At 43.8% G+C, this 21,451-nt stretch overlaps 1 protein-coding gene across 2 annotated transcripts in view; it reads left to right on the forward strand.

Moving 5' to 3' along the window:
• KDM7A (lysine demethylase 7A) overlaps positions 1-21,451 on the forward strand; it is a 93,265-nt gene that overhangs the window by 10,529 nt on the left and 61,285 nt on the right. For both annotated transcript variants that reach the window (XM_074940282.1, XM_074940274.1), the window contains exon 2: positions 13,589-13,674. In XM_074940282.1, the coding sequence (XP_074796383.1) occupies positions 13,589-13,674 (86 nt within the window). The remainder of the gene's footprint in view (positions 1-13,588; positions 13,675-21,451) is intronic.

Genomic DNA, 21,451 nt, shown 5'->3' on the forward strand with positions numbered 1-21,451 from the left:
GGGAATAGATCAGAGAGCATTACAGAACTTTTAGTGTGTGGCAGCAGGGTCCAAACGGACACTTAGTTTGTGGGGAGGCTAGTGTGGAGTAGATTTAAACCCTAGCTTGCTGCAAACTAACCATTCATATAGGCAAGCCCTTATTGGTTTGTCAGTTTTACACTGTTGCTGTTTCAAAAACCTGTGTGGGTAGCAGCCTAGGCACTTGTAATCCCCACAAGCTCAGTTTGACTGTGAACTTTAGACTCTTCACTGACATAATAAAGACTAGAAATCCATGATTAATACCTACATCACCTTTCAAAGTTGTTAGTGATTGGACTGTCTGTGTTGGACCGTACAGACTTGCTTAGGATGTGCATATATATTAAATAATACAAAAATGTAATTGTAAAATTTCAAAAACATTCAAAGGCATTAGTCTGGTGGTCCCCAAACGTTTTACCTTGCCCCTGCCCTTGCCCCTGTCCATGCCTGCCCCCCGGGGCCAGGAGCAGGGCCATGGCTCTGGGAGGGGGAGGAAACGGACAGAGGCAAGGGGGCTGAGGCTGGGGCCATAGTGGGGGGTGGGTGCAGGGGTGGCAGTCAGTGCCCCTTGGGGACTGGCCTGGGCCTCAGCCGCACCCCCCAAACATTCCTCCGTGCATCCCTGGGGCGCGGGTGTGCTCCACAGATTTGGGACCTATGCATTTGTTCTTATCAGAGTAATAGATTATGTTCGATTTTGAATTTCTAGGTCAAATTGAGCTATCCTAGGATAAAAATATTGCAATATTTTTCAAACAGTGAAGAGATGAAAATTCTATTTTATGAATCACTTGTCCAGTTTACTTTCTTGCTTTGCTAAAAATATTCTTTTGACAATGAAATGCTTCTAGTGGCTGGTCCACATAGAAGATAGCCGCCTACTAGCAGGTGCTCTGTTAGCTCAAATGTTAGAGTATTTCTTCATGTACTCCTTTTAAGCTAATCCCTTCAGGCCTTGTCCACTTTTGAAAGTTGTACTGGAATAACTGTCAATGAGTGGTTCTAGTTTATTTTTTAAAAACCGCCATAGCTATACTGTTATAAACACTAGCGTGGACACAGTTGTACTGATACAGAAGTGCCACTTCCTGTACTGGAATAAGCACCTTTGTACTGGCATAACTGTGTCCATAGTCAGTGGTGATGGGATTTATTTTACTTAACTATACTAGTGTAGTTCAAGTGGTACAGTTTATGTGTAGACAATGTCTTGGTCTCTGTCCCATGTCCACAATCTCACTCTTTCCTCTTTCCTTGGCTTGAAACCTTTCTTGACAACTATTAATTCGAAGACTAAGTCCTTATGTACATGCACAAGTTGCACCATTTAAAATAAAATGTTTTTAAAACTGATTAAGTTAAACTTATGCAAAAGACACTGTGGATGCTCTTATTTTGGCATAAATCAGGTTTATTTCTTTTCAGCTGTTGACTCAAGGTAAACAAAAGAGGGCTTGATTTAAACCAAAAGAAGTGGCCATACTGCCTTTTGTATCAGTTTAATTTAATCAATTAAAAAAAATTTAATGGTTCAACTTCTTTGTGTAGATAAAGCCTAAGCCTACTACAGTAGAACCCCAGAGTTACAAGCAGGTGGGTTCTAGCTCACGAAAGCTTATACCCTAATAAATTTGTTAGTCTCTAAGGTGCCACAAGAACTCCTGTTTTTTTCTGAACAGAACGTTATGGTGGTTCTTTCAAAAATTTACATCTGAACATTGACTTAATACAGCTTTGAAAGTTTACTATGCAGAAGAAAAATGCTACTTTTAACCATCTTAATTTAAATGAAACAAACACAGAAACAGTTTCCTTACCTGGTGAAATCTTTTATTAAACTTTTTTTTTTAAAGTAGTTTGTTTAACACAGGTTTCAGAGTAACAGCCGTGTTAGTCTGTATTCGCAAAAAGAAAAGGAGTACTTGTGGCACCTTAGAGACTAACCAATTTATTTGAGCATAAGCTCACGAAAGCTTATGCTCAAATAAATTGGTTAGTCTCTAAGGTGCCACAAGTACTCCTTTTCTTTTTGTTTAACACAGTACTCTATTGTATTTGCTTTCTTTTTTTGTCTCTGCTGCCGCCGGATTGTGTACTTCCGGTTCCAAATGACGTGTGTGGTTGATTGGTCAGTCTGTAATTCTGGTGTTTGCAACTCTGAGGTTCTGCTATATTGTGGATGAAATATACTTGCAGAGCTGTGTCCTTAAAGACGGTGCCATTTTACTTTGCATTGACATGTCTTTTTTTTCTTCATCAGTAAATCAGCTTCCTCCCCATGCTAATCAGTATTAACCACCCACAAATAAAATCAGTTTTGATATTTTTCTCTCCATCACATACAACTCCAATTAATCCATCCTGGACTGCTTCCTAAATAAAACAAAAAAAATTGAGTTTTTTATCCTAACTACACCCCAGAATAAATTAATTCTGCACTCACCCTTATTCATAAATAAATAAACGAGAAGGAGCTCTCACCTTTCCCTACAAATGAAGGAATTGCTAAGCCTCTCTGTTTTTCTTGGCTCTACTGCTGTTACCATCCTGGACTCCAAGGAAGCTTTCTGCCTCTCAATCCATTTTTCCGTATGGACAGTTATCTTACCTAAGAGTGAGCTGAGATGTGCTAGACAGAAAATTGTGGGCTGTGTTATCTGCCCAGCAGCTATTGATGTCTGGCTGCTCACTCTAAAGGCAGTGCTGCTGCAAGCAGCAGCACACAAGTAAATGTGGCAGTGCCATACCATGCCACCCTTACTACTTCACCTTCTCAGAGCTGGGTGGCCGGAGAGCAGTGGCTGTGTCCCCATCCCCACGAGAACCCCAGTTCCCTTCATACCCACCCAGCACTCACAAGAACTCCAGTGCTTCTTGCACCCCATCTACCTCTGCCAACTCATGCCCCTCCCCTCTGCTCTGCAAAAAAGCCCCGCATATCCTAGACCAGGGGTCCAAACACGTGGCCTGCAGGCTGCATGTGGCCCGCAGTTATTTGCTGTGGCCTGCCAAGCACCCCGCGCCCCCCCGAGTTATTTCCTGAGGCCGCCAAGCTCCCCTCCCCCCCAGCACACCATGTCCCCACTCCTCTGCCTATCTCCAGGTGCTTCCCACCGCCAAAAAGCTGTTTGGCAACGCTTAGTGCTTTCCGGGGGGGGAGGAGCGGGGAGCCATGTGCTCAGGAGAGGAGGTGGAGAAGAGGCGGGGCGGGGATTTGGGGAAGGGGTTGGAATGGGGGCAGGGAAGGGGTGGGAAGAGGCAGGGCTGGGCCTCGTGGAAGGGGTGGAGTGGGGGTGGGGCCGGGGGCACCGTGGGAGGGTGTCAGTGATGCAGCCCTTGGGCCAATGTACTAGTCCTCATGTGGCCCTCGTGGTGATTTGAGTTTGAGATCCCTGTCCCTAGACCCACATCCGCAGCCCATCATGTAGCTCGGAAACTAGGTCCCTTAAGGCGCGGAGCCTACAGCCCCAACCCATGCACCCTGCCCATATCCAGACCCCTCCCCCCCGACTCACACAGCTTCTACGCTCCCTTGGACTGGCCATAACTTCTCCTCCTCCCCCAGCACCTGTTATGGCAGGTACCTTTAGCCATACCCCCAAGAGTGGAGCCAAACCCAGCCCAAAGATGTCCTGGAAGGAGGCGGGGAACCCCTCTGACAACCTTCACAGAGACTGGGTGTAGCCAACTGCTCCAAAGAGATACACCTAGCTTCTCTCCGCTGCCTGAACGGTCCACCTCCTATTGCACTTTAGCTGTCCAAGTCAGCGTGGCTCCCTCCCAGGGAGGGTGTTTAAATGTGTGTCCCCTGGTTGCTAGTGAGCCGGTGCAAAGAGCAATAGGCGTTGTGAGTGGAGGCCAGACCAGGAGCTCCACCTCCTCTGCAAGATTGCACCACACGCACGAGAGTCTGGGATCCCTTGCCATATCCTCAGGCACTCCCAGGCCACTGTGTGGTTCAAGTAGGTTGTACATATCAGCTCCTATAGCTGCCAGCAACAACAGAAAAGTAAGGGAGGTAATATCATACTATGCCACCCTTACTTCTGCGTAAAGTTTGTTCAGCGAGGGGTGTCTATGGGGCGGGGATGGCAAAGGAAAATTTTGGAGTGGCTATAGCCCTTGCAAGTCCTCCACCCCCAGCGTCCCCCCTATTGCAGTATAAAACAAGAGAGTTGATCTCTGTGGTACTCCGAATACAAATCATTTAGACATTTATAAGACTGTTAAAAGACTTCCAGAAAAAAGCTAGCCGACACTGCTCTCTATCCACCCAGTACTGAAGGCAGGGGAGAGAGCAGCGGCTGCTGGCCAGGCACCCAGGTCTGAAGGGAGAAAGAAAATGTGGTCGCTGGCTGCAGATGACAGGTGGTCACTCTTCACAGTTTCTTCATAGTTAAATTATAGGGGGAAAAGTTCCATGGCCTCTGCAAATAGTTGCTTGTGACAGATGGTCTCTCTTCAGAGATGGTCACTAAAGCAGGTTTTACTGTACTGTAGCATGGTCTGCATACAGAAGAGAAGGTGGTTCTTCAAGTACTGTCCCTATGGGTGCTCCACGGTAGGTGTGCTTGTATCCTGCACCGCTGATCAGAGAACATTGGTAGCAGTGTCTGTTAAGCCTGCACATGTGCTGTCTCTCCTCATGTCTTGCCACGAGGCTAGTCAGCATGCATGGGCTAACCCCACTCAGTTCCTTCTCAACCACCCTTGGCTAGCGACGGAGCTATTCACAGTCCATTACGACCATTGCTTTCGATTTTGCATTTCTGTAGTTAGTTGGCCTCCTAGTACCTAGTGTAGTTATAGTGATAGTTTTCTCCCTTTTTATCTTTTCCCTCTTAAAACAAATAAAGAAAAAAACCCATAATTTTTCCTGCTTTTTTCTCCTTGTTGGGGACCCTTTCCCCAACGGGGTATGCCTCGTTCATGGGGCTTCAAGAAATGCCTTTCTTGCAAAGAGGCGATCCCTGTTGCAGACAAGCACTCCTAGTGCATACACTTGGGGAAGGCTACATTCAGCAAAAGTGTGATCTCTGCCAGCATCTCAGGCCCAGGTCTTGTAAGGACAGAGAGGTCAGATGGAAGATCATGTTAATGGAGGCGGCTCTCTGGACCCTTGCCACAAGGTACCTGGCAGACATGCATCTTCCCCACAGCCCTCAACATCTAAACGCTGTTGGTTGAAGAAACAAGTCACTGACCCCCCTCGTAAATCGTTGAAAAAGAGAGCGGGAAGTCCCCATAATGAGCCTTGAGATAGCCACAAACTGTTTCCAGCACGCTTGGTTTCCTTGGTACCGACAGCACCGTGACAATCCCAACCTGGTATCCATGGCTTGCAGAAATCTACAGTGGCAGGTACCATTGACAAGCCTACGAACCTGATGGGCACGGGCACAGAGTCAATGGTGCTGAGGGACAAGGACAGGAATAAGCACTCTGCTAAGAAGTCATTGCTGGTACGCGATTCTCCAACAGTACAGTCATTGACTCCTTATCCAGCACCAGAGCAACTGGTACAGGCGAGATTCTCATCCCTCCCCCACCTCTCTCTGGTACCTCTAATGGCACTGAGTCAGTACCGCCAGTATTCCGACACTCAAGGGACCTTTGTGTATCAGATGTACTGGAGTCTCTTCTTCTCTGTACCGGCTCTGCCCAGCACTACCCCACTGCCCTGCCATGCTCCCCCTCCCCCCTCTAGTGAGGGTTTAGATAGCGAACTGGAGGAGGTGGTGTCACAGTACTCCTCCCAAGCGTGCCCAATATCAACAGAGCACTCAGGCACACTCTCGGACGGCCCCACCACCGCCATCCTGATACAGCCACCCATGGGCACTGAGCTCGGTGCCACCACCACCCCAGTGGCCATACTGGGACTCTTGGGCTGCATATAGCTACCATGCCTCTCGAGCTTTTAGGCCCACCCAAGAACCCTTGAGGTGCACCACTTCTGTTTCCGTATCCAGAGTTTCAGAACCTCCAGAAGAAATCGTGGAGGAACAGGAGGGCAGTGTTGAGGAAGAGGTTGACCCTGTCATGTCTCTGGATGAGGCAGTCATGCCTCCCCCACCATCTCTGGTGGATGACTTTCACCTCTTCCAGGACCTGGCAGAGAGTGGCAAATACCACTAGAAGAAGTCAAGGACACGCACCACCATCATCTCCTTGACATACTCCATCTTCCTCCTCAAAAATTGCCCTACCCATTAACGAGATAATTCTGGACCCTGCAACAACTATTTGGCAAACCTCAGCATCGGTGGCACCTGCCTGAGAGCAGGCAGACAAAAATATTATGTCCCAGTGAGAGAGATTGAATTCCTCTTCTTCCACCCTTCACCCAACTCCATTGTGATGGACGCTATTAATTCCTACAGCCAGATGAGGTCCACTGCCTATGATAGGAACTGGAAGTGCTTGGACCTTCTGGGGAGGAAGGAATACTCCTTGGCCGTGCTTCAGTTTCAAATTGCCTCAACATCTATGAGGCAAAGGGTTCTACTCAGTGCTTACCTTAGGTGGTTCCCGGAAGTGACCAGTACGTCCTTCTGGCTTGAAGGCGCACGGGCAGCCAGGCAGCTCTCCGCACTGCCCCAGTCCACAGGCGCCACCACCACAGTTCCTAGCCAATGGGAGCTGTGGAGCTGGCACTCTGGGTGAGGGCAGCGTGTGGAGTCTCTATTGCCTGGCTGCCCCTGTGCCTACAGGCTGCAGGAACATGCTGCTGCTTCCAGGAGCCATGCAGAGCTAGGGTAGTCAGGGAGCCTACCTTGGCTCCACTGTGCCGCCAACCGGACTTTTAATGGCCTGGTCAGTGGTGCTGACTGGAGCTGCCAGGGTCCCTTTTCGACCAGGTGTTCCAGTCGAAAAATGGACACCTGGCAACCCTACAATCTGGATGTAAGTTCAGGATGGAAGAGCTTGAATCTGGTGGCAACCAGGATGTCTGAGCACCAGAAGGCCTGCTGATCCTTCTGAACAATTTATAAATCCACCTATATTTTTGCAAAGCTCCCATGCTTGCTTTCCCTGATAAAGCTACATAGTTTAGAGATATTAGGGGCCCATAGCAGTATCTAAAATAGACTGAACTTGTACTCTTGTGTCTTAAATTGTTGACACATAGTTTCCTCCTTTTGATTCTGTCTGTTCAGCAGTTTATCTAAATGGAGGAGGTTTTGTAAAGAAACCCGTTATGACTTTGCAAGTAACACAGTGCTAAGGGTTTGAGACCAGACCTTTTCCAGGTTCAGGACAACTTCCTTAGCATGTCTGAGTGATATCTGTCATAGCAGGTCTGAGGTCTGTTTATACTATCACACACATTACATTTTTGGTAACTAGGTCTGATGCCCATTACAGGATCCTGCAATATTTAATAAAGTAGTATTTCTCAGACTTACTTCTTTGCGAGTTGGTAGTTCGTTTTCCAGTAATGGGGAATCTAATAGTTCTAATGTATTTGCTTCTGGTCGGGCCTGCAGTGTGCTAGGTGCTGCACAAACAAAAAAAGGTACTGTTCTTGCCCAAAAATCTCAGACTATACTCTCGGGAAGAAAGGAGGATTACTTAAGTAACTGTAATTCTTTGTCTTCATGCACACCTGAAGCGTGCATCTATACAATGTTTTTGAACTGCGGTTACTGGTAAGTAACTCTTTAAAGATTTTTTTTGACAATGGATAAATGTAAGCAGAAATATTCACTGGCCCCATATTGAGTAGTTTGTTCTATAATTATGCTTTTTCTATATGAGGAACTACTTATTTACCTAGTTCATAGCAGTTTGGCATAGGTGTAAGAAACAAATGAGTCAACATAAGAGCTGAATATTATCTTTCAGAAAGTCTTTGACAAAGTCCCTCACCAAAGACTCTTAAGCAAAGTAAGCTGTCATGGGGTAAGAGGGAAGGTCTTCTCATGGATCAGTAACTGGTTAAAAGATAGGAAACAAAGGGTAGGAATAAATGATCAGTTTTCAGAACGGAGAGAACTAAATAGTGGTGTCCCCCAGGGCTTGCTAGTGGGACCAGTACTGTTCAACATATTCATAAATGATCTGGAAAAGGGGTAAATAATGAGGTGGGAAAATTTGCAGATGATACAAAACTACTCAAGATAGTTAAGTTCAAAGCAGACTGCAAAGAGTTACAAAAGGATCTCACAAAACTGGGTGGCTGGGTAACAAAATGGCAGATGAAATTCAATGTTGATTAATGCAAAATAATGCACTTTGGAAAACATTCTAACTATACATATAAAGTAGTGGGGTCAAAATTAGCTGTTACCACTCAAGAAAGAGGTCTTGGTGTCATTGTGGATAGTTCTCTGAAAACATCCACTCAATGTGCAGCAGCAGTCAAAAAAGCTAACAGAATGTTGGGAATCATTAAGAAAGGGATTGATAATAAGACAGAAAATATCATTTTGCCTCTATATAAATCCCTGGTATGCCCACATCTTGAATACTGAGTGTAGATGTGGTTACCCCATCGCAAAAAAGATATATTGAAATTGGAAAAGGTACAGAAAAGGGCAACAAAAATGATTAGGGGTATGGAACAGCTTCCATATGAGGAGCAATTAATAAGGCTGGGACTTTTCAGCTTGGAAAAGAGATGACAAAGGGGGGTATGATAGAAGTCTATTTAAAAACATGACTGGTGTGGAGAAAATAAATAAGGAAGTGTTATTTACTCCTTCTCATAACACAAGAACTAGGGGTCATCAAATGAAATTAATAGGCAGCAGGTTTAAAACAAATAAAAGGAAGTGTTTCTTCACACAATGCACAGTCAACCTGTGGAACTCTTTTGCCAGGGGATGTTGTAACAGCTAAGACTATAACAGAGTTCAAAAAAGAACTAGATAAATTCATGGAGGATAGGTCCATCAATGGCTGTTAGCCAGGATGGACAGGGATGGTGTCCCTAGCCTCTGTTTGCCGGAAGCTGGGAATGGGTGACAAGGGATAGATCACTTGATGGTTACCTGTTCTGTTCATTCCATCTGAAACACCTGGTGCTGGCCACTGTTGGAAGACAGGATACTGAGCTAGATAGATCTAGTATGGCCATTCTTATCTTTGTTTACTAATAATGCAGTATTAGAATGACACTGGAATATAATGGATGACTGTTGGTTCCTCTTTTCACAAAAGAAAATTCAGTTTGGTCAATTCTTAGTAGAGTGATATAAAAACGAACATCTTTGGGATCCTTTGTATCTAAGGCTACTTTCTTGTCAGTCAGTTTTATCTTAGATCTAAGGTTTAAATGACGACTTCGTTTTACTCTCTGAATATTAATGATCTGTCTTAGTTATTTAGACTAGCCTTCAAATACAGTTCATTTTTTCAGTTTGCTTTTTCTCTACAGAAGGAAATGTTTGTATCTGATGACATTTTCAATCTGTTTCTCAGTCTTCATCTGCAACCCAAGCGCTAAAATCTTTTGATTGTTTAAATTTGCTCCCTGAAGGAGTGACAAATTGTGACTTAAACAGAACACTTTCTGCTTACAGAATATCCCAGAGCCATTTGGTGAGTTGGGACAGTGACATTTTTAGCACTTTCTGTTGTCTGAATCTTCAGATTTTGCTTATGTGGTGTCCTATTGACACTTGGAGACAGTTGACTTGAATTAATGACTAACCAGACTTCCATGGGATCTCCAAACTGATTTGGTATCTCCACTCCCATTCCCCTTGATAAAAATGATCACATTGGCATTCTTTTCTCGGGACAAGGAGTGGGAGGGGTTATTCTTTGCTTATCTTGCAGTAGTTGAAAGCTTGTACTGCTAATAAAGGTACAACTAATGTAAAAGTGTTTAGCTGGCATGTGCAACCGAGACAAAACTGAGCATAGGAACTGTAGGCAATGTTTTAGTCAAAATATAATGCAATTATTTGCACAACCTGTTTAATAGAAAAACCTTTTCTATAGTAAATTTGTAGAACTTGTTTTGATTCGTGATCGTTTGAAAATTAGCAATAATACCTTTATATTTAAAAAGGTATGGTATTAATCTTTAACACGTACATAACTATTGCAAGCACAAAGTAGCTAAAATGGGGATTTTATTTCTATTTTATAAAAGCATCTTTTGGAGAGAGAAAATCCTGTGGGGGTGTCATTTTTAAAATTTGTTTTAAAGCCACTTCAAAATTTAGTTTTATTTAATATGCATTCTATACACTTATGTGAGGCTAAATCATTTTGTTTTAAGGTTCTCTTAATTGAACAAAAAAGCAAACCAACCCAAAACAACCTCTATATAAACCCCGTAGCTAATATTACTTATTTTGAAAGGATTATATTACTGGTGGTGGTGGAAAGGTATATTTGTAATCAGTTGTTACAGGTACAGTTCTACTATTTCACTTTGCCAACACCTCATGGAGACTCCATTTAACTGCCTTGAAACTTCAGTTTTGTACTTCATTTCTGTAGTCAAATATTAGTCCTAAACAGCTTTAAAGCTCTTTTTGGATGGGAAAGGAGAGGAGAAACTGAGTAGGAGAGGGGCTTGGGGAAAAAAAGGTTGAATGTTTGGTATCCTCAAATGTTTTGTGTACATGTTTTCTTTCTGGAGCAGCCTTCCAGGGGGAGTAGTGGAGGATAAAAAAAAAAAAACCTTAGCTTAGCTTGATAAATTTATGGAGGGGGATGGTATGATGAGACAGCCTACAATGGCAGGTAGCTGATATGCGATAGCTAGCAGCAAATATCTCCAACGGCGGGCAGTGGGACACTATATGAAGAGGGCCCCGAGTTACTACAGGGAGTACTTTCGTAGGTGTCTGGCTGGTGGGTATTTTCCACATGCTCCGGGTCTAACTGATTGCTATATTTGGGGTTTGGGAAGGAATTTCCCCTGGGTCAGATTGTCAGACCATGGGTTTCTTTTCCTTCCTCTGCAGCATGGGTGGGCTCCAGCTGTGTGCTAATTGGACCGTGGGTTGAGAACCGCTGGACTAGATGATCATGGTGGTCCCTTCTGACCTTAAAGTTTGAGTGTACATGTTGTACGAAGATTGTGGATACTTTGTGATGCACTTAGAACAGTTTTCGATGGCAATAGTCAGTGGCGGATTGGCCTTTGGTTTAGACTGATGCTGTCTGGAAGGAGTTTGTCTTGTGGCTCTCAATTCTAGTGAATTAAAGAGTTTCATGGCATTCTTTTAATATATATGGTGTGTTTAAAGGTTTTTTTAAGTTTGTCCTTTATAATAAAAATCAAAATAAAAAATGTGCCTAATAACATCTATCTGAAACCGTCTTAAAACTCTATCACAATTTAAGGTGTGGGGGAGATCAGCTTTTAATAATCTGTGGAGTTTTTTGATAGCTATGAAATTACCCAATGAAACCTACATATTTTTATAAAAGGTTATATATGATAAATTTTCTTTATGTGGTCAGTGGGAGCATTTAATATTTTCTTGTTACACTTAATAGCATTTCTATTTTATCTTTAGACCACTTCTAATGTATTGTTATAGACAATAAAATAAACATTTGTGTAAATACAACTATTTATTTTGAATGCAGAGCAGTTCAACTTTGATGCAGAGTTCATTAATTGTGCTCCGTGAATACAAACGTTTTAACTGACTTCTCATGCTACCATATATAAACACTTGTGATAAAAGATACCTAGACCGCAGTGGATGTTGCTGAAGAGCACTCTCTTCTTGACAAGTCAGATATAGCACGCGAGCTTTGCCTTTTTTTAACCAATTTGCTGTCGACCTTGGGTCTGTTATGGCTTCGGGTCTAATTTACATGGCAATAGTATCGGGTAATTATCTGTTTGCATTGGATTTATTAATATGAATGTTCAGTCTTGTCTGTTTGGTAAACTTTTATGATTAGTGCCCTACCAAATTCATGGACATGGAAAAACGTGTCATGGACCGTGAAATCCGTTTCTTTGTGTGTTTATACTATACAGATTTCACAGGGGAGAACAGTGTTTCTCAAAGTGGGGGTCCTGACCCAAAACGAGGCTGCGGGGAGGGGTATCCCAAGGTTATTTTAGGGTGGTTGCGGTATTGTCACCCTTATTTCTGTGCTGCCTTCAGAGCTGGACGTCTGGAGAGGTTGCTGTTGGCCAGGTGCCCAGCTCTGAAGGCAGCAGCGCAGAATAAGGGTGGCAATACCATACCATGCCATCCTTACTTCTGTGCTACTGCTCATGGTGGATCTGCCTTCAGAGCTGGGCTCCCAGCCAGCAGCCGCTGCTCTCCGACTACCCAGCTTTGAAGGTAGCGCTGCCATCAGCACCAGCACAGAAGTAAGAGAAGCAGCTAACCTAACCCCAGCTCCTTTTTGTGTCAAGACCCCTATAATTACAACACTGTGAAATTTCAGATTTAAATGTCTGTAATCATGAAATTTATGATTTTTAAAATCCTAGGACTGTGAAATTAACCAAAATGGACCGTGAATTTGGTTGGGCCCTATTTATGGTATAAAAACCGTTCTTTAATCTTTCATCATTATTTATGAACAAGTCACATACTTTGAAGAGAGAGGAATTCTGTCAAACGTTGGATGCCTCTCAGCAAAAAGAGTATTTAAACAATAAAATTTGTTTTGAGAAAATTCTATATGAACACTGCTTTTTTAAATCATTAATCTCTAGTGATGCAAAACCTGCAAAATACCACTATCAGTACTTCATTTCATATCCAGCTATCTTGAATAGAAAAACCTGACCTTTTCCAACCTTGCTGGGTTTTTATAGCCATCCATATATGTTAGTGTAATCTTACCAAGAGAGGAAGTAACCTGCTGTAATATTTGGTCTAAATTATTTATTTTTAACTGGCCTAATTGTAGGTATTTTATAACAAGCGTGATAAAAAAAGATTGTTTATTCAAAAGGATGCATATGTTTTGCAGAGCAGAAGAATACACTTTAGTGTGGTCACTGTTAACTGCTGTTGCAAGGGAGGGTATGAGGAAAAATGAATAGTATACCTTATTTCCCTTTGATGTTTGAGAGAATAGCGGCCTGTGTTCTTTTAAAATTTTTTTTTTATGTACAGTATGCTACCAAAGACATGCATTGCCACATGGGAAGCAACAAAGCTTCCATGATGTCTTCTGTAAACTATCAGCACTTAGACTTGAGTAATACATTTTTTCTGGCTTTGCTTTAATTACCTTGCACACCCTGCTTCATGTAATTAAGATCAAAGCATTTGTGTAGTTAGACTGTGGAATTTACTTCCATCTGGTTACTTTTTATCAGATACTTTAATGGTATTCCCAATTAAACTTTCATTTGCATATTTTTAAAGTAGCTGTATAGATGCTGAAAGTGACACACATAGTTTGGCTTTGGAGTGGAGTCTTGATGTATGTAGTTCTGACTGCATAGAGCTGCAGTATGGTCTGGTAAATGTTGCTAGACTTAACTTTTTTTTTTTTTTTTTTTTTTTTTTTGGAGGGGGGCGTGATAGAGAGGAAAATAAAAGGGCTTGGACTCTTGAGATTTTTTTTTTTTATTCTCATGAGCATTGAAAACAATTATTTTTCTTTTCAGCTGTGTCAAAGTAGAGGAGCACCATGCTGTTGACATTGATCTGTACCACTGTCCCAACTGTGCAGTTCTGCATGGACCATCCTTAAGTAAGTACTGAATGCTCAAACAAAGATCAAGGGTGTAAATGACTATATATATTCTGTCCCCAACCTGGAACTGGAAAAAATTGTTGGGAAGGACATTCAAAATGTAACAGGCTATTTATGGCTAATTCTAAGTTTTAAAAAGTAGTCTGGGGAGGTTCACATGATGCACGGCAGCAGATAAATTGGGTTAGAGCACCTACAGACTTTTTTCCTAACTCTCATTATCCCATAAAAATGTAAACCACAACTAAAGATCAAACACAGAGAAATTTAACTGAATATTTGGATTGTGACTGGAGTTTGAAGAAAACAAAACTGAGTTGTAGGGGAGAGAGGATGGTGGTGACTTTTTAAGTGACTTGAGTGTAGGCAACGATGGTGCATCATTCTTCTCAGGTTTCATTGGACACTGGTGAATATAGCAGGGAAGTGAAAACTGACAAAATCCTAAAGGACCACACTATAAAAACAAGGAGTTCTTATTCAAGTGATTGCTCATGTCCATTCCGTTGTAGGTGTGTGTGCTTGTCTCACGCGCCAGTGCCGGAATTTTTTCCCTCCGAGATATCCGTAGGGGACTGGCTCTGGCACCCTCTGGAGTGGTGTGCATATGCGGTGGTATAAGGGGTGCTGTTGGCTCCCCCCTCCCTCAGTTCCTTCTTACCGCCTATGATGGTGCTTGAACGTCTCCTTGCCTTGGCAAGCTTACGTCTCTCAGCTGTGTCTAGTTGTGAACTTTTTGTATATATTTGTTAAAAACTTGTATACTATTATAGTTCCAGTAGTGTTAGAGTTAGTAATAGTTGGTTAATCCTGGACAGAACTTAGCCTAGGGATGGGTCATGCACTAGTCCCTAGGCTTCAAGCCTTGTGACTGCTGCAAGAAACCTATGCCACTCAGTGATCCCCATAAAAGCTGCCTAAAGTGCTTGGGGGAACCAATGTGGGCGACCAGTGTCGCATCTAAGAGCTTCAGGCCATGAACGAAAAAGGAGTGGGACATTCGTCTTTGAGCGCTCCTTATGGAGTCAGCCCTCACACTGGCATCGGAGCCGACTAGATCGGACTCTGCTCTGAGAACCGCAGCCTTGGTGTTGAGCACGCCGCCGGCACCAACCTCAGACAGTCCCATCCCCGGTACCGGCTAAAAAGCAAAGAAAGGCCGGAAGAGGCCATTTTCCTGTTTCCTATGAAGGGAAGGAGAGAGCTGGAGGAGATAAAAGACCCACAAGGGGCAGCTCTTTCTCTCTGGACTGTGGCCTTCTGAGTTGTCGAGCCCCCTTCAATCCCAGCCCGCCACCCCAGAAAACGGCAGAGGCACTCGGCGGTGCTGTCCATGCCTGAGGTCTTTTAGGTTGCTACAGACATATTGTCCCTTCTGGTGCTGTCCATGCCAGCTACTGGGGTGCCCTGTTCAAGGGGGAAAACCTGCCCTGGGACCCTTTGAGCAGTCTCCGTCTGTACAGGGGGTGCCCCACCAGCTCTCTCCTGAACAGTGCCACCAGCCCCTGGATGTGGGTCGGCTTACCTGCCAGAGTTCCTGGCATTGTTCCCCAGTCTGCAGGCAGTGTTCACTGGGATACTGGCATTGATCATTGGCTGTCTGGTGTAGACCCTTGGAGGCGTCTCCAGAGCTCTGGCGCCTGGAGTGTCCGAATCTCCAATTTGCCAGTACAGATCCCCGTGGGTGCGTTGATGGTCTCTAAGACATCGATCCTCTTGCTCCCAGTCCACGGAGCAGCACCGTTCTCATTGCGTGAAGTGTCGATCATGGCACCGAGAGACATGGGCCTGGTACAGCTCCCCAGCAGAGGTCCGTGGAGAGAGCCGACGGGAACGGGGTAGACAGGCGACATCAGTCCCATTCTGGTCCCCCAGACAAGACTCCCCTTCCTTGGGCTCTAAAAGTGAGGAGTAAGACCTGCCCGCAGGCCAAGGCCACCCGCTGGGGGCATCGGCATTTCCTTCTGGGCCCCCAGGGGTTGCATGGCCCCAGGGCCAATGACCAACCCCGACACCTGTGGAACTCCTGGGCATGGCCAACCCCTGACGTCTGTGGAACCCCGGGGTATTTCCCCAACCATTGCAGGGGCATCGGTCGGTCTCAGGGGCATCGGAAAGGTGGTCGGCCACAGTCTCCCTCCCACCCCCTGGCTTGTAAGCGGAATCAGAGAAAGCTCCCCAGGGACAGCCAGCTTCATCTGAGGCTCCCCTGGCAGAGGCAGTGGAGTTACCAGGCCCATCTGTACCTGTCTCCTCATTATCTTTGCCCGACAAGGCGATACCGGGGCCCTCTCACACGGTTCCTCTGGATGACACAAAAGCCCACCAGGAGCTTTTGAAGAGGGTGGCATTGAACCTCAGGCTGGAAGCAGAGTTGCCGGTGGAGCCTTCAGACTCCCTGTTCAATGTGCTGAGTGCAGCAGCCGCCTTGAAGGTGGAATTACCAGTACATGAGGGAGTTGTGAAACTGAGCAAGGCCCTTGGCAAAGCCCATCCTGCCTGCCCCCCCATCTCTAAGTGGGTGGAGCGGGAGTACTATGTCTCCGCTAAGGGGTTTGAATACCTGTATATACCCCCCGCCCCAAGCTCACTGGAACTGTCAGCAGCCAAGGAGCATGATAGATAAGCCCAACTGGGATCGACCCCTAAGAATAAGGAGGCGAAGAGGCTTGATCTTTTTGGTAGAAAGATTTATTCTATGGCCAGCCTCCAGCTAAGAGTGGCCAAACATCAGGCCCTATTTGGCCACTATGATTATAACATCTGGCAGTCCATGGCCAAGTTCGCAGAGTCGCTGCATGAGGAGCCCAGGAAGGAATTCCTGGCTGTTCTGGAGGAGGGCAGAGCAGTAGCCAGGACAGCCCTACAAGTGGCTTCAGATGCGGCAGACTCCGCGGTCTGGTCTATGGCTTCGGCCATTTCAATGAGGCTGGCATCCTCGCTGCAGTCATCCGGCTTCGTGGCAGAGGTTCAGCAGTCCATCCAGGACCTCCCCTTCGACAGCTTGGTGCTGTTCACAGAACAGACAGCAAGTTGCATGGCCTAAAAGACTCTAGGGCCCCTTCATGCTTGGTGGTTCTGAACACCCTGGTTGCCCACGAGAAAGCAGTTCAAGCCGCAATAGTCCCACAGGTTTTTGTGGGTCCTTCCCGTTCAGTCTCATTCTGTAAAAAGGTCAGGGGCTTTAAGCGTGGCAAGGCCATCAGCCGGGCTCCTCAGCTCACTCGAGCTGTACCCGCACCCAACTGGGTAATATGCAGGCATTTTGACGGTGTGCTTGAGCATGGGTCCTTAGCACAGTAGCAGGGAGGTATACCCTCCAGTTTATTTCCTCCCCGTCTGTCTTCAGGGATCCTTCTCACGAGCATCTACTTGCTCAGGAGGTGCAGGGCCTTCTGCAGGTGGGAGCAGTAAAGGAAGTTCCTCTGCACTGAAGGGGAAAAGAGTTTTACTCCCACTGTTTTTTGATCCCAAAGGCCAAAGTGGGTCTGATTATGACATAATCATATAATATTACTGTGAAGAATATGGGGTGCAGTGTCACACTATCCTCTTGCATCTTTCTAATTTTTCTCATTGCCTGTCTCCATTCCAGCTTCCTGATTTATAAACAAATCCCCACACATCCCTGTGTGAACCTAAATCTCATAAGAATTAGCCTAAATCTCCTAGGAATTGCAAAAGAAACCATCATTCAAACACAGTGCCAGCAGAGACGACTTCTCCATCCATTCCCTCTTCATTAAATCCATTTGTGGTGCAGATCATGAGGAAAGATGAAAGACTTCACTTCGTTCCTTGACGGGTTACTTGCAAACCTAAGTGGACAGATTTCCTGAGCAAGTAAAAAAGCAGGGAACTTGCAACTTAAGTTAGTGATAGTAGTTGTAGATTGCATCGCATATCTTTGCCAAGGGCTGAGCCAGTTAAAAGCACAGGTTACCAGAACAACCAAGTACCTTGAAGAGTTAGAGAAGATACACAGAAAGCAAAAATCTGAAGATTGTCTGTCTGCTAGTAGGCAATGAAGGCATCTTCAGTTCCTTGATTTTTCCCTGAATGTTCAATCTCTTCTCCAGAAGAAGGCAGGGTGAAAACCAGCATGACCTGTTGTCTTCTGGATTCCCATCCAATAGTGAACTATGGTTCAGCCCTGAAAAATAAAGGATAGCAAGTTCTACATGCTGTACCCTCCCAAGCTCAAGGTTGTATACAATGGGTCGCCTCTATATGTTTCACCTGCAGATAAACAGGGATTTCTGGTCATGGATTGGCAAAATTGAATCTGTTCTGAGCAGCTGGATTTATTTCACACATTTTCTCTGTGGTTTTGTTTTTCTTTTCTATCTCCTGACTGGGTCTTCATGGATTATAAATTAAGTGACACAATAAATTTTGATAAGGGGTAATTTTGGCAATATTTCATTTAAAATTATGCTATGTGGCCATATTATTATGGGATCAGTTACACTGACTTACAGTGTCATTCCCATATTTCTTTGCAAGAACAGAATTATTAAGATAGAGCCCTAGTTTTGCAGCTCTCTGAAGATGGATGTGTGGGGTTCATGTTTAATCACACATTTATATTTTTTTATAAATTAATAGGGGAGGTAGATATCAGGGTTTGTATTATAATTTTGCTGAGACAGGAAGTGGGCAGGGAGGAGTTTCAAAGGTGATCAGATAGTCTGTTTGAAGTAAAGGCTCATAAATTCATCCTACTGCAGGGTTCATCCAATACTCCCTAGACTCAGAGCTTGATTTCTGTGCTTGATAACTTTTGAACTTTGTCAGCATGTCGCACAGGAGTTTTGGTATACAACATACTTTGTTATGTTTGATTCTTACCACGTGATGTGTGTTAAATATTTTGGGTTTTTCCTCCCAAAGGGATGACTCCTGTATACTGTAAAGTTTGTATAATTTCTTAACCTAGGTTTCTGGGAAACTGGCTCCTATTAGACTTTTATTTGGTCTCTAGAAAATGTTCAAAATGAAATACTCTGGATCATTAAATCAATACCTGTTCCTGTAATTTAATGGCTAGTTTGGGATTAAATTAGTTTTTGAAGAATATGAAGAGCATTCAAATTACTATCAAAAGACAATAGTAGCCTCTTTGGAGGCAAACTGCATATGTTTTCCTCTTGTGAGCATATTTAAATTGTGCCGAGAGTGGATGGAGCAGGTTCTTCCCTTTTCATTCAGCCCTGAGAGCAAAAAGGTATGTATCTTGGAGCGTAATGATTAAAACATTTTAATAATGGAGAAAAGAATATTGAATGGAAAAGAGTAAATGTTGTGAAACACTTACATACATAATGGTGTGGTCTTGGTTTTTTAAAGGCTAACCCTCTTCTTGTTAAGCTCTTACCTAGGGAAATGTTTTGGGTGGAGTTTTGAATTTTATTCTAAGAGTTTATCAGCATTGATTCCCCACCAATTCCCCGAGGATATTTGAAAGATTGCTGAGAGGTTGGGTAACCGACCTTTCTCTGAATGGCATATGGAGATTACACGCTAAGAATCTAGCTTTGCCTGCCTTTTCTAGAGTGTTTCTGATCTGTATGGGTGTGACATCTGCTCCTCAATTAATAACGTTAGAGATGAGATGTTAAAGTTGTTGCAGCCCTGATTGTTTTGGAAAATTAATCTCTTGTATAGCATATAAATAGCTTCAGGATTAGCAATGTTTAGTTTAGGGGCTAAAAGCCTTGTTAAATGCCTTTTTTGCACTGGTGTGGTTATCAATTCTCTAACCTTTCATCACTGCACCTGTCCTGTGGATCAAAATACAATATAACGCATGGAAATATCCACCAACCTCCTCCAACTTTCTTCCCACGCCGTCTCTGAAAGTGTGATGTGATATATGGATGGATGGAGGTTTTGGGGGGTTGGGTGGGGAGGGAAATGGGCTTTGTAATCTACCTTGACTGCTAATAAATCCTGGATCTACCAAATCAAGGAGAGAGATAAGTTCCAAACTTAAGTATGCCTCATGAATGTTCAGCTGACAGCCTCCTTCTTAGAGCCCTGCACCCCAACCTCAACCCTGTGAAACCCAACTACAAGTGTCGGGTCTTGCAGCACTTCTCACCATACACAACACAGCAGAGGGTGGCAGACTGCAGAAGTGGGCTGTTCATCCATTGCTGCACTGACTCTATATGGACAGGAGGAGGAGAACTGACTCCACAAGCAGGAGTTGGTGGCAGTGCTGACTCAGGTTTTGGGGGAAGGGTCGGGTTGGAAAATGACCTGACCCTCTCAGTCTTGGTTTGGATGGGCTTGGGTCTGGGTCAGGCCTAAAAATTAGGCCAGAGCAGATTTCTATCTCCCTCACTTATATCAAGGGGCTTACAGCTCAAGTACCTGCACTGATCGCCACTACAGGAATATGACATAAGGATAAGGGTGCACTTTGCATTGGAAATTCTTTGAAAGAGACGATGATGTAGAGTAAAAATTATCTTAATTGCTTCACATTGTTTCAAGTGGGTAAATAATCTAGATTTATTAGACACAATAGGTGAAGTCTCTATTCTTCAGCACATCACCTCTGTTTGAGCTGAAATCTTGATTTGGGCTTTCATTAATTGGCTCTAATGTTAAAGGTAGGGCTTTCGATTAATCACAGTTAACTCAGGCGATTAACTTAAAAAATATTAATTGCAATTAAAAAAAATTAATCATGATTAATCTCTTTTAATTGCACTGTTAAACAATAGAATACCAATTGAAATTTATTAAATATTTTGGATGCTTTTCTACATTTTTCATATATATTGTATTCTGTGTTGTAATTGAAATAAAAGTGCATATTATGTTTTGTTACAAATATTTGCACTGTAAAAATGATAAACAAAATAAAGTATTTTTCAGTTCACCTCATACAAGTACTGTAGTGCAATCTCTTTGTTGTGAAAGTGCAATTTACAAATGAAGATTTTTGTTTTGTTTTGAGTGCAGTTATGAAACAAAACAATGTAAAACTTCAGAGCCTGCAAGTCCACTCAGTCGTACTTCTTGTTCAGCCAATCGCTAAGAGGTTTGTTTACATTTATGGGAGATAATGCTGCCCTCTTCTTATTTACAGTGTCACCAGAAAGTGAGAACAGGCATTTGCATGGCACTTTTGTAGTTGGCATTGCAAGATATTTATGTACCAGATATGCTAAACATTCGTATGCCCCTTCGTGCTTTGGCCACCATTCCAGAGGACATGCTTCCAGGCTGACAACACTTGTTTAAAAAAATGTGTTAATTAAATTTGTGACTGAACTCCTTGGGGGGGAATTGTATGTCCCCTGCTGTTTTACCTGCATTCTGCTATATATTTCATGTTCTAGCAGTCTCGGATGATGACCCAGCACATGTTGTTCATTTTAAGAACACTTTCACTGTAGATTTGACAAAACGCAAAGAAGGTACCAATGTGAGATTTCTAAAGATAGCTACAGCACTCAACACAAGATTTAAGAATCTGAAGTGCTTTCCAAAATCTGATCGGGCCAGGGTGTGGAGCATGCTTTCAGAAGTCTTAAAAGAGCAACACTCCGATGCAGAAACTACAGAACCCGAACCACCAAAAAATAAAATCAACCTTCTGCTGGTGGCATCTGATTCAGATAATGAAAATGAACATGCATCAGTGCACTCTGCTTTGGATTGTTATCGAGTAGAACCTGTCATCAGCATGGACGCATGTGCCCTGGAATGGTGGTTGAAGCATGGAGGGACATATGAATCTTTAGCGCATCTGGCACGT

Source organism: Natator depressus, chromosome 1, assembly GCF_965152275.1.
Source record: "Natator depressus isolate rNatDep1 chromosome 1, rNatDep2.hap1, whole genome shotgun sequence".
In the NCBI taxonomy this organism is placed as follows: domain Eukaryota; kingdom Metazoa; phylum Chordata; order Testudines; family Cheloniidae; genus Natator; species Natator depressus.